Below are 13245 nucleotides of genomic sequence, written 5' to 3' on the forward strand. Positions count from 1 at the left end.
AATTCGGGAATAGTTCCATCATTTTTCTTCTGTGAAATCTTTCATTTAAAGACCAACACAGTGAGTATACGAGATACTGAAACTCATGCAGTTCTGTTTTTGGAATGAAAAGTCATTCGTTTTTCTGAATGGCAAAAATGCAACAGAAGAAATCCCACAAAGGGTTAAAAAAAAATGTCTTTCAGATATTTTTACAGCTGATTTTTCACCCAGCATCACGCATATCTGTGATGGAATGATTGTAGTTTTGTGATGTTCTACCAAATAATACTACTAAAGTGCATATATGTTGAAAGTCATTCAATTGAAACTGGTGGGAGTTGCCTTCAAGGACCACCGGCGAATAGCAAGAATCACTTGTCATTGACACGGCCGTAAAATTTGTCTATTTTTTTACCACTCCAAACTTTAGTTTGGCCATGTTTTCCAATTTTGGATCAACATTTGCTATAAAAGTGACTCCCCTTTTCTCTTCAGTTGGAAGCTAACAAGCTAAATGCTAAACGCCAGATGGACAATTCAGGCTTAAGCCCTAAGTACGCCTCACACACTATTGAACACATTTTAAATTATGATGACACAATCATGGTGCGTTCAAGGACCACAGAACAAAGTGGGAATTCTCAAGAGTTGCTGAAAAAGCATTAAAAAAAAAATTCTCATAAAGAGTTGAGTTGAGGGATGAGCGAGTACACCACATACAGTATATACAAATACAAAAATATATTTTTAAGAAAAAACATTTGCTATAAAAGTGACTCCGCTTTTCTCTTCATTTGGAAGCTAACAAGCTAAATGCTAAATTCCAGATGTACAATTCAGGCTTAAGCCCTAAGTACGCCTCACAACACTTTATTGAACACATTTTAAATTATGATGACACAATCATGGTGTGTTCAATGACCAGAGAACAAAGTGGGAAATCTCAAGACTTGCTGAAAAAGTGTAAAAAAAAGAAAAAACTCTCATAAAGAGTTGAGTTGAGGGATGAACGAGTACACCACATACAGTATATACAAATACAAAAATATAATTTTAAGAAAAAACATTTGCTATAAAAGTGACTCCCCTTTTCTCTTCAGTTGGAAGCTAACAAGCTAAATGCTAAACGCCAGATGGACAATTCAGGCTTAAGCCCTAAGTACGCCTCACACACTATTGAACACATTTTAAATTATGATGACACAATCATGGTGCGTTCAAGGACCACAGAACAAAGTGGGAAATCTCAAGACTTGCTGAAAAAGCGTAAAAAAAAAAGAAAAAACTCTCATAAAGAGTCGAGATGAGGGATGAGCGAGTACACCACATACAGTATATACAAATACAAAAATATATTTTTAAGAAAAAACATTTGCTATAAAAGTGACTCCGCTTTTCTCTTCATTTGGAAGCTAACAAGCTAAATGCTAAATTCCAGATGTACAATTCAGGCTTAAGCCCTAAGTACGCCTCACAACACTTTATTGAACACATTTTAAATTATGATGACACAATCATGGTGCGTTCAATGACCAGAGAACAAAGTGGGAAATCTCAAGACTTGCTGAAAAAGTGTAAAAAAAAAAGAAAAAACTCTCATAAAGTGTCGAGATGAGCGAGTACACCACATACAGTATATACAAATACAAAAATATATTTTTAAGAAAAAACATTTGCTATAAAAGTGACTCCTCTTTTCTCTTCAGTTGGAAGCTAACAAGCTAAATGCTAAACGCCAGATGGACAATTCAGGCTTAAGCCCTAAGTACGCCTCACACACTATTGAACACATTTTAAATTATGATGACACAATCATGGTGCGTTCAAGGACCACAGAACAAAGTGGGAAATCTCAAGACTTGCTGAAAAAGCGTAAAAAAAAAAAAGAAAAAACTCTCATAAAGAGTCGAGATGAGGGATGAGCGAGTACACCACATACAGTATATACAATATATATATATATAAATATATTTTTAAGAAAAAACTTTTGCTATAAAAGTGACTCCTCTTTTCTCTTCAGTTGGAAGCTAACAAGCTAAATGCTAAACGCCAGATGGACAATTCAGGCTTAAGCCCTAAGTACGCCTCACACACTATTGAACACATTTTAAATTATGATGACACAATCATGGTGCGTTCAAGGACCACAGAACAAAGTGGGAAATCTCAAGACTTGCTGAAAAAGCGTAAAAAAAAAAGAAAAAACTCTCATAAAGAGTCGAGATGAGGGATGAGCGAGTACACCACATACAGTATATACAATATATATATATATATATATATAAAAATATATTTTTAAGAAAAAACATTTGCTATAAAAGTGACTCCTCTTTTCTCTTCAGTTGGAAGCTAACAAGCTAAATGCTAAATTCCAGATGTACAATTCAGGCTTAAGCCCTAAGTACGCCTCACAACACTTTATTGAACACATTTTAAATTATGATGACACAATCACGGTGCGTTCAAGGACCAGAGAACAAAGTGGGAAATTTTGAGACTTGCTGAAAAAGCGTAAAAAAAAAGAAAAAACTCTCATAAAGAGTCGAGATGAGGGATGAGTGAGTACACCACATACAGTATATACAAATACAGTATATTATTAAACAATATATTTTTAAGAAAAAACATTTGCTATAAAAGTGACTCCCCTTTTCTCTTCATTTGGAAGCTAACAAGCTAAATGCTAAATGCCAGATGTACAATTCAGGCTTAAGCCCTAAGTACGCCTCACACACTTTATTGAACACATTTTAAATTATGATGACACACAATCACGGTGCGTTCAAGGACCACAGAACAAAGTGGGAATTCTCAAGAGTTGCTGAAAAAGCGTTAAAAAAAGAAAAAACTCTCATAAAGAGTTGAGTTGAGGGATGAGCGAGTACACCACATACAGTACATACAAATAAAAAAATATATTTTTAAGAAAAAACATTTGCTATAAAAGTGACTCCGCTTTTCTCTTCATTTGGAAGCTAACAAGCTAAATGCTAAATTCCAGATGTACAATTCAGGCTTAAGCCCTAAGTACGCCTCACAACACTTTATTGAACACATTTTAAATTATGATGACACAATCATGGTGCGTTCAAGGACCACAGAACAAAGTGGGAAATCTCAAGACTTGCTGAAATAGTGTAAAAAAAAAAAAGCAAGTACACAACATACAGTATATACAAATACAAATACAGTATATTAATAAAAAATATATTTTTAATAAAAATCCAAAAATTTGCACTAATGCGTTTCAATGCGCGTCTGCCACACAGGATGATGGAGGTCCAGTCAACCAGCGAGTTCTCCACACAGACCTTTGTCTTGGCGGACTATGCGGTCTTTGCCGCCATGCTGGTGATCTCCTTGGGCATCGGACTCTTTCAGGCCCTGAAGAAGAAGCCCCAGGATGCAAACACCGATGACTTCTTCACCGGTCGTCGTAGTCTGCCGGCGGTGCCCGTCGGACTGTCCCTCTGTGCCAGCTTTATGTCCGCCGTCCAGGTTTTGGGGGTTCCAGTCGAGGCTTCTCGCTACGGCTTCAAGTTCGTCTACATGTGCCTCGGCCAAAGCATCAACACTCTGCTGACGGCGTATCTCTTTCTGCCCATTTTCTTTCGTCTTGGGGTCACGAGCACCAATCAGGTAAGAATTCCATTCCAGTATAATACCGCTAGTCTGTTAGTCTGTGTAGGGATGGTTATAGGTTGGTGGATGGAAAGGAATTGGACTTGCCAAGTGGATGCAGGTGCTTGGTAAGCCAACGTCAACATGGACACTTTTTACAAAGCAAAGGCATCATTATAGGAATTCAACCATATACACTACTGCTCAAAAGATGGATGGATGCATGGATAGATAGAATGACAGAAGGACAGACAGAACAATAGACAGAACGACAGAACGATAGATAGACAGATGGATGGATGGATGGATGGATGGATAGATAGATGGATAGAGATGGATAGATAGAGAACGACGGATGGATGGATAGAACGATGGATGGATGGATAAAACGACGGATGGATGGATAGAATGACGGACGGATGGATAGAACGATGGATGGATGGATAAAACGACGGATGGATGGATAGAACGACAGATAGATAGATGGATGGATGGATGGATAGAACGACAGATAGATAGATGGATGGATGGATAGATAGAATGACAGAACGATAGACCGAACAACAGAACGATAGATAGACAGATGGATGGATGGATGGATAGAACAACAGAACGATAGACTGAACGACAGAACGATAGAACGATAGATAGATGGATGGATGGATGGATGGATAGAACGACAGAACGATAGATATATAGATAGACTGAACGACAGAACGATAGATAGATGGATGAATGGATAGATAGAATGACAGAACGATAGACAGAATGACAGAACGATAGATGGATGGATGGATGGATAGAACAACAGAACGATAGAACGACAGATAGATAGACAATAGATAGATGGATGGATGGATGGATAGAACAACAGAACGACAGATAGATAGACAATAGATAGATGGATGGATGGATGGATGGATAGAACGATAGACAGAACGACAGAACAAGATAGACATATGGATGGATGGATAGATAGATGGATAGAATGACGGAGGGATGGATAGAACAATGGATGGATGGATAGAACGACGGATGGATGGATAGAACGACAGATGGATGGATGGATGGATGGATGGATGGATGGATGGAATGACAGAACGATAGACCGAACAACAGAGCGATAGATAGACAGATGGATGGATGGATAGAACAACAGAACGATAGACTGAACGACAGAATGATAGAACGATAGATAGAACGACAGATAGATAGACAATAGATGGATGGATGGATGGATAGAACGACAGAACGATAGACAGAACGATAGACTGAACGACAAAATGATAGATAAACAGAACAACAGAACGATAAAACGATAGATGGATGGATGGATGGATAGATAGATAGAACGACAGAACGATAGACTGAACGACAGAACGATAGACTGAACGACAGTCATTTATCCTGGAACTGTCTTTAGGTTTGTAATATCACATCTTTATTCTTCTCTAAAAGTATGACTTTTCCCTAATTACATGACACGTTTTGTACTATAGCGTGGTGGCCCTAATACTTCTAGGCCCTAAAACCTTAGCAGTAATAAATACTCTGGTGTATAAACCAAGTATTCCCAGCCAGCATCTCTTCTGACCAAACTGTTGAAACGTGGTGCTGAAACGTAATGAACATAAGAAGTGAAGACTGGTAAGGAATGTGTGTGTAGTTGTAAGTGCAGGTGTGTTCTTGTCCTTCAGTATCTGAAGATGAGGTTCGGCAGAGGGATGCAGCTGCTTGGAAGTGTCCAGTTTCTCGTGGCCACGGTAAGACAAACGCATACTTTGTTTTATTATTATTTCATATATTATCAGCACTGTTGAAAATTAGGGTTTGTTTTTTTTGTTAGGAATGTACAGTTTTTTTTCCAGCCGACTTTGATAACCGAATTTTAAATTAAGGCTTAGCTTTTGTTGGTGCAAGGTAAGAAAAAAAATAATAAAAACTTGGATTTGACGAACTGTAATCTGATTATCCTTACCAAATATGATGACGTCACGACTAATAAGGAAACGTTATAATAGCGGCAGCTCAGAAGTACAAACCGTGGCTCCAAAAGGTTTATAAGTCTGCAGCAGAGATAGGAACAAGCCCCGGGGCGTTGTAGCGATGCTAGAGTGATTTTTTGTTTTTTTTTACCTCATCACATAATCTTTCCTCATAATTATATATTTTTTATTTATATTTATTGTGATAAAATTACAAAGTTTTTGTGTCATTAGATTTACATTTTTAAAATTATATTTTTAAAATAATTATAAAATTATTTAAAATAAGTTAGATTTATATTTTTTAAATTTCAGCTGTTTTGCTATATATATATATATTTTTTTTTTTGTTATGAGTTTATTCCCATAAAATTACGAAGTTTTTGTCTCGTTAGATTTACATTTTTTAAATTACAGCTGTTTGGCTTTTTAAAAAAATTTCCAACGACTTTATTCCTATAACATTATAACTATTTCTGCAACCAAATTTTCCAAAAATTACAACTTTATTTGTTGTCTTCCATTCACACGACCGACGCCATGTTTGTTTACAAACATTACGACACAAATTTTGTGTATCAGTGTGTCGATCCATTGAAAATAAATGGACCGTCAATGCATATTAAGAAACAGCAATATTAATTTAGATCATTTACCAAAAATCATAGAGATACAAAAAACAAATCATATTTAACTAGTGAAAAAAATGCAGATTTTTTTTTCAAACGCAGCAGATATAGGAACAAGCCCCGGGCGTCGTAGCGGTGCTGGAGTGATTTTTAATTTTATTTTTTTTTAACTCATCACATAATCTCTCCTCGTAATTATATGAGTTTTTGTCTCGTTAGATTTACATTTTTAAAATTACAGCTGTTTTGCTTTTTAAAAAAATTTCCAACGACTTTATTCCCATAATATTTTGACTTTATTCCTATAACATTATAACTATTTCTGCAACCGAATTTTCCAAAAATTAAATAATAACTAAATGAACTGTATCAATCCATATTAAGAAACAGTAATATTAATTTAGATCATTTACCCAAAAATGTAATTTAATTTAAGTTAATTTAAGTAAAAATCAGCATTTTTTTCACTAGTTAAATGTGATTTTTTTTTGTATCTTTTTTTGGTGCCCCTCCATAAATTAAATTAAATTAAATTAAATTAAATTAAATTAAATTAAATTAAATTAAATTAAATTAAATTAAATTAAATTAAATTAAATTACATTAAATTACATTAAATTACATTTTAATTTATATTTTTGTCTATATTTAAATAGTGAAAAAAATGCTGATTTTTACTGCGCCATAACCTGCTAAATTATTTCGAGGAAAATCAATTGTCTCAACTTTAACAGCAGATTAGTAGATACACTAACAACACATATTAATTACATTGCCAGTGTGTTTGATGTCTGAAAAGTCTGTTTTGTTTGTTTGTCTTGTACGTCTGATTCCGTTCCTCAGGTGTTTTACACCGGCATTGTCATCTATGCACCGGCACTCATACTTAATCAAGGTAGGTTCAATGACCGACAAGAAATATCGTCTAAATGCATGCAAGTCAACTTTGCTGCGTGTTCACTTCCAGCTACTGGACTCAATATGTGGCTGTCTCTTTGCTCCACCGGAATCATCTGCACCCTGTACACCACACTGGTAAAGCATGTCCGCATGCCGATGTCGGCATTCCCGAGACTTCCCTGTATGCCGAACTGGAAGCTAATATTTCCTCAATGACGTGTCTGTGATAGGGCGGGATAAAGGCCGTGATCTGGACGGATGTTTTCCAGATCATTGTGATGCTTTCAGGCTTTGTGGCCATTTTCATCCATGGTACAGTTCTAGTCGGCGGTCCTGCGATGGTACTGGAAATCGCCAACAATGGATCACGGATTAATTTCAATGAGTATGTGGCAGTTTTAGGATAGGATCACAAAGCTTATTGTACTACAAAAAATACTTATATGTGATTTATTTCAACAGTTTTGACTTTGACCCACGTCGACGTTACACATTCTGGAGCTTATCCGTGGGGGGGGCACTTGTCTGGCTGTCCATGTATGGAGCAAACCAAGCTCAAGTCCAGCGTTATGTGTCCTGCAAAACAGAAAGAGACGCCCAGTGGTGAGTAGACCTTACACTCGCGGTGTCATGACATCATCAGTCCTGAGAGATTAAACTTTTTCAAAAAGATCACAATAGATGAAAATATGAGCTGGAAACCTCATATTATATTATTAAATATACAACATAAGGTGGCCAGAAATATTTCAATATTGAACAAAGCAAAATTTGTTCTCAAGCAATCTTCACTCGCTAAATGTACTGCAAAAAAAGGCCAGTAAGGATAATTCAGAGAACATACTAACGCCTTATTTCTAAAATGACAAATACTTCAACTTGCTGATATAGTTCATCTTCAAACAGCTAAAATAATGCATAAGGCTAAAAATAACCAATTAGCTAAAAATGTCATCCAATACTTCTCTAGTACAAGAGAGGAGAAATATGATCTCAGGGAAGAAGTACATTTGAAACATAAGCCCACTCCGATCACTTTGGGCGTCAAAGTGCTTCCTAACTATGAACCATATAAGGAAATCCACCCCTCTGTGACATCACAAAGGGACAGTTTTACCACGCCTTTTGAAACTGAGCGTTTTGAGCCATCCCAAACTTCTTTCAGGGCTCACTTCCAAATACGCAAACCTCATTACATGAAACTTTGGCATAGTTTAATACAAGAATACAACATTTTAACTACATTTATAGGTCAAAAAAGGGGAAAAAGCATAATAGGTCCCCTTTAATATATATTTTTTCCACCCATAATAAAAACTTTCATTGAAAAACTGCAGTTTGTCTTTAGTTGTTTTGTCATTGACTAATTTTGACTAAATTTGTTTGATGATCCGAAACATTTAAGAGTGACAAATATGCAAAAAAAAAAATGGTAATGGTTTAATTTTATTTGAACGTGCGTGCATGAATGCATCACATAATCAGTTCACAGTTCCACATGTTCAAAAGGAGTAGGAAGAAGCAAAGCTCATGAAAAAGGTCAGCAAGGATAATTCAGAGAACATACTAACGCCTTACTTCTAAAATCACAAATATGTACTTCAACTTGCTGATATAGTTCATCTTCAAACAGCTGGCTAAACAAGGCTAAAAATAAGCAATTAGCTAAAAATGTCATCCAATACTTCTCTACAAGAGAGGAGAAATATGATCTCAGGGAAGAAGTACATTTGAAACACTTCTATGCTAGGACTACGTTAGCATTAGCATAGCATTTCAGTATGTGGAATCAAACTATGGAATGGATTGAGTAAGGAAGTCAAACAATGCACAACGATGAGCCAATTCAAGAAACAATACAAGCAGTTGATGTTTGCTAAATACAAGTACAATGTATACAAATATATACAAAATACAATATATCAATATATTGACACTTACTATGGTACCCATTATGGTCATATCACCTTGTACTTTGGTACGGGACAAAAAAAATATTAAATTAAATTAAAAAAATATTAAATATATTTATTAGAAAGCAGGACGTGAACAAATGTAAAAGAAAATAATAATAAAATTAAAAAAAATTGAAAAATATTTTTAAAAATTAATATATATATATATATTAGAAAGCAGGAAGTGAACAAATGTAACAGTTACTGATTGTAAAAGTACCAGATGGAGGGGTAGGATTTAATAAGCTTTGCTTCTTCCTACTCCTTTTGGACATGTGGAACTGGGAACTGATTATGGGATGCATTCAATTGTAATCTGATGCATGTTCAACTGAAATAAAACCATTACCATTACCAAAATCCCGTCTCCCGATATTAAATAAACAAATCATAAATGAAAACCACTCATTTTGCATGCCTCCGAATCGTTGCCTGTCCTGGTTATTTGTTCTCCTCATTAGCTGATCAAGTGTTTAAGACCACAGCCTTTAAAAGTCAAAATCTTGGCAAAAATGTGGTTCAATGTCATTTTCTGTCAATATTCACACTGTGGCAAAGGCAAAAAAGCTCGGGACATGCTAGGTTAATTAGCGACTCCAAATTGTCCATAGGTATGAATGTGAGTGTGAATGGTTGTTTGTCTATATGTGCCCTGTGATTGGCTGGCCACCAGTCCAGGGTGTACCCCGCCTGAAGACAGCTGGGATAGGCTCCAGCACCCCCACAACAGTATCACTCGGATACTATGAACATCCAGCAGCAACACAACATTTTGGCATGACTACTATTTTGATGAAAAATATACTGAACCAGGGCTGCACAGTGGACGGGTGGTTAGCACACAGGCTTCACAGCTAGGAGACCCGAGTTCAATTCCACCCTCGGCTATCTCTGTGTGGAGTTTGCATGTTCTCCCCGTACATGCATGTTTTTTTCCGGGTACTCCGGTTTCCTCCCACATTCCAAAAACATGCTAGGTTAATTAGCCACTCCAAATTGTCCATAGGTATGAATGTGAGTGTGAATGGTTGTTTGTCTATATGTGCCCTGTGATTGGCTGGCTGGCGACCAGTCCAGGGTGTACACCGCATATCGCGCCAAGACAGCTGGGATAGGCTCCAGCATCCCCATGACCCTCGTGAGGACAAGCGGTAGAAAATGAATGAATGAATTAATTAATTAATTTGTATTAATTAATTTGTGTTTGTATGACTACCCATTTTTTTCCTTTACTTTGAACACTCAAAGCCTTAATACCCGAAGGCACCACATTTCCAATATTACAATTTTCATGAATCCAGTTTATCTTTAAGATCTTCAAATCAGCAAATATTACTTGAGGTTATACCATCAGATAATTTAAGGCTACTTTCCTTCACCCATTAAAAATATGATCATACATGATGCATGACGTGTCAATACGGAGCAGTGCAAATTTCATCATAAATGATGCATGAAGTGTCAACAATACAGAGCAGTACAAATACGATACCTGACGTGTAAACAAGAAGTAGTCATGTCTCGTTTATGGCGGGGAACTGGTTCCACATCCAGCTACGATGAATGCATTTCCGCAAAGTAGGGTTATACTGTATAAGGAGTTAGTATGTTCTACATGCATGCATTTTGTCATGTCAAAACTTGACCCTTATTAAAATGAATGGAAGTTTGCCACCAGCTGCTTATAATTATCATGCAAACATCCATTTCTGCTACCGTTCATGACACGTCTCTACATGTGTGCATTTTGTCAAGTCAAAACTCGAGCCATATTAAAATGAATGGAACTTTGCAACCAGCTGCTTATAATTATCATTCAAGCATCCATTTCTGCTACCGTTCATAAAACGTCTCAACATGCATGCATTTTGTCATGTTCAAAACTCAAGCCATATTAAAATGAATGGAAGTTTGCAACCAGCTGCTTATAATTATCATTCAAGCATCCATTTCTGCTACCGTTCATAAAACGTCTCAACATGCATGCATTTTGTCATGTTCAAAACTCAAGCCATATTAAAATGAATGGAAGTTTGCAACCAGCTGCTTATAATTATCATTCAAACGTCCATTTCTGCTACCGTTCATGAAACGTCTCTACATGCATGCATTTTGTCATGTTCAAAACTCGAGCCATATTCAAATGAATGGAAGTTTGCAACCAGCTGCTTATAATTATCATTCAAACATCCATTTCTGCTACCGTTCATATAACGTCTCAACATGCATGCATTTTGTCATGTTCAAAACTCAAGCCATATTAAAATGAATGGAAGTTTGCAACCAGCTGCTTATAATTATCATTCAAACGTCCATTTCTGCTACCGTTCATGAAACGTCTCAACATGTGTGCATTTTGTCAAGTCAAAACTCGAGCCATATTAAAATAAATGGAAGTTTGCAACCAGCTGCTTATAATTATTATTGGTATTATTATTAAAATGAATATATTGGGCTGTGCAGACAGGCTGTCAAATAGAACTGCTTGATAAACTACCATTTTTTCCTTATTTTGCATAAATGTCCTACTTTGACCCAATACTGTATCTGGGAAACTATTCCCAATCTGCACTTCTGGCTTACTTTGTCTTCATTAGTCATGTAAATCAAGAAAGGTTTCACTACTTTTGTCCCGGAAGCATTTTGCTTGTAGACCAAAGTTCTTGCTGTGCGGTAAAAAACCGGTTTGTTCTGGATCTTCAAGTCCAGTATCTACATAAGACTGGATTGTTGCTGTTCAAACAGTTTATGTTTATGTGTAAGTAATATTACATTTACTATTAGCGTTTATCAAAATTATTTTTTTCCCTCCTGTTTCGCTCTGTAAATATTTTTAAAACGTCATTAATTCCAACGTGACTTTTTCCCCACAGGGCATTATTAATCAACCAGTTGGGCTTATTCCTAATTGTGGGCAGCGCAGCAACCTGTGGCATCGTCATGTTTGCTTACTATGTCAACTGCGATCCATTGCGGTCTGGCAGATTTCCTTCACCTGATCTAGTAAGTGACGTTCCGCATGATGTCGTATTGTCGAGTACCGCTACCGAAGAACCAGTCACGCTATTTAACATTCTTTCTATCACTTTAAAATTGACAAGACAAATTGTAAACATTTGTAAAGTGGTTGACTCTAGATCAGGGGTCTCAAACTCAATTTACTTGGGGGCCACTGGAGCTAGGGCCGCATCAGGTTTAAAAAAAAAAAAAAAAACGCATTTATTAAAAACAGAAAAATTAATTAACTTTGCTTTTGTTACGATTTTCTACAAGAAAAGCTCTGATAAAACATTCCACTGTTCTCAAATATCTTAATTTTTATTTTTCTACACAAAATAAGATGAAAAATAAACAAATCAAGAATAAAGAAAATCAATCAGTAATAAATAAATAAATATAATAATAATAATAAAACACCAAATAATAAAAACTTAAGAAACCACATATAGTTGGTGGGTAGACAAATTATTTTTTTTCAGATTAAAATGAACAAAGCATTATTAGAGCCCTGTAGACATGACAAAACACGACTATAGTCACATTTATACTCTTTTTATTTACAACATATTGCGCAACTGCGGGGTCTTGAGACACATGCTAACTCGCAAACTAGAGAGCTAGCCACCTAAACGGTAGCCTTCAAGTTATTTCCTTTCAACTTAAATAGCCAAAAACTTACCACTTCCACACGGATAGGGAGGATAACTATTATTATTATTATATTATAATTTTTTCTGGGTACATGATACCATACAGCATCCATATCAAACTTGCGTGGGCAGCGCTAACATTAAACTTTCATATCAAGGCGGGGGCCTAAACTAGCGTCCTGCAGGGCCACATTTGGTCCGTGGGCCGCGTGTTTGAGACCCATGCTCTAGATGTTACCTAGTAAAAAGGTTGAAAGTATTCTTTTTCTGCAGTATGTGCCGTACTTTGTGCTGGACATATTCAAAGACTATCCTGGCTTTCCGGGTCTGTTCCTGGCCTGTGCGTACAGCGGCACCTTGAGGTATTTGAATCCTGTCTTTCTCGATAACCCCCCCCCCCCCCCAAAAAAATAAATGAGTACTATGATTCCCACTTTATTTTGCTCCATGATTTTACATGATTATGCTTGGGTAGCAGCATTAATCCGCTCTATAAGTTCTATAATGTATTCCAGCTGAAACC

General features: G+C 36.3%; 1 protein-coding gene across 2 annotated transcripts in view; it reads left to right on the plus strand.

Moving 5' to 3' along the window:
• Positions 1-13245, plus strand: part of slc5a5 (solute carrier family 5 member 5) — a 21666-nt gene continuing 8421 nt past the window's right edge. Inside the window, exons 1-9 of one of the 2 annotated variants that reach the window (XM_078790393.1) lie at positions 1-60; positions 3252-3621; positions 5301-5366; positions 7061-7112; positions 7185-7252; positions 7348-7502; positions 7580-7720; positions 11946-12075; positions 12996-13084. In XM_078790393.1, the coding sequence (XP_078646519.1) occupies positions 3253-3621; positions 5301-5366; positions 7061-7112; positions 7185-7252; positions 7348-7502; positions 7580-7720; positions 11946-12075; positions 12996-13084 (1070 nt within the window). In that variant the 5' untranslated portion in view covers positions 1-60; position 3252. Of the gene's footprint in view, positions 61-3211; positions 3622-5300; positions 5367-7060; positions 7113-7184; positions 7253-7347; positions 7503-7579; positions 7721-11945; positions 12076-12995; positions 13085-13245 lie in introns of those variants that run through there. The other variant, XM_078790392.1, reaches the window with a different exon arrangement.

This window comes from Doryrhamphus excisus, linkage group LG4 (assembly GCF_037039965.1).
Source record: "Doryrhamphus excisus strain RoL-2023G ecotype Guam linkage group LG4, RoL_Dexc_Guam_v1.1, whole genome shotgun sequence".
Lineage (NCBI taxonomy): Eukaryota > Metazoa > Chordata > Actinopteri > Syngnathiformes > Syngnathidae > Doryrhamphus > Doryrhamphus excisus.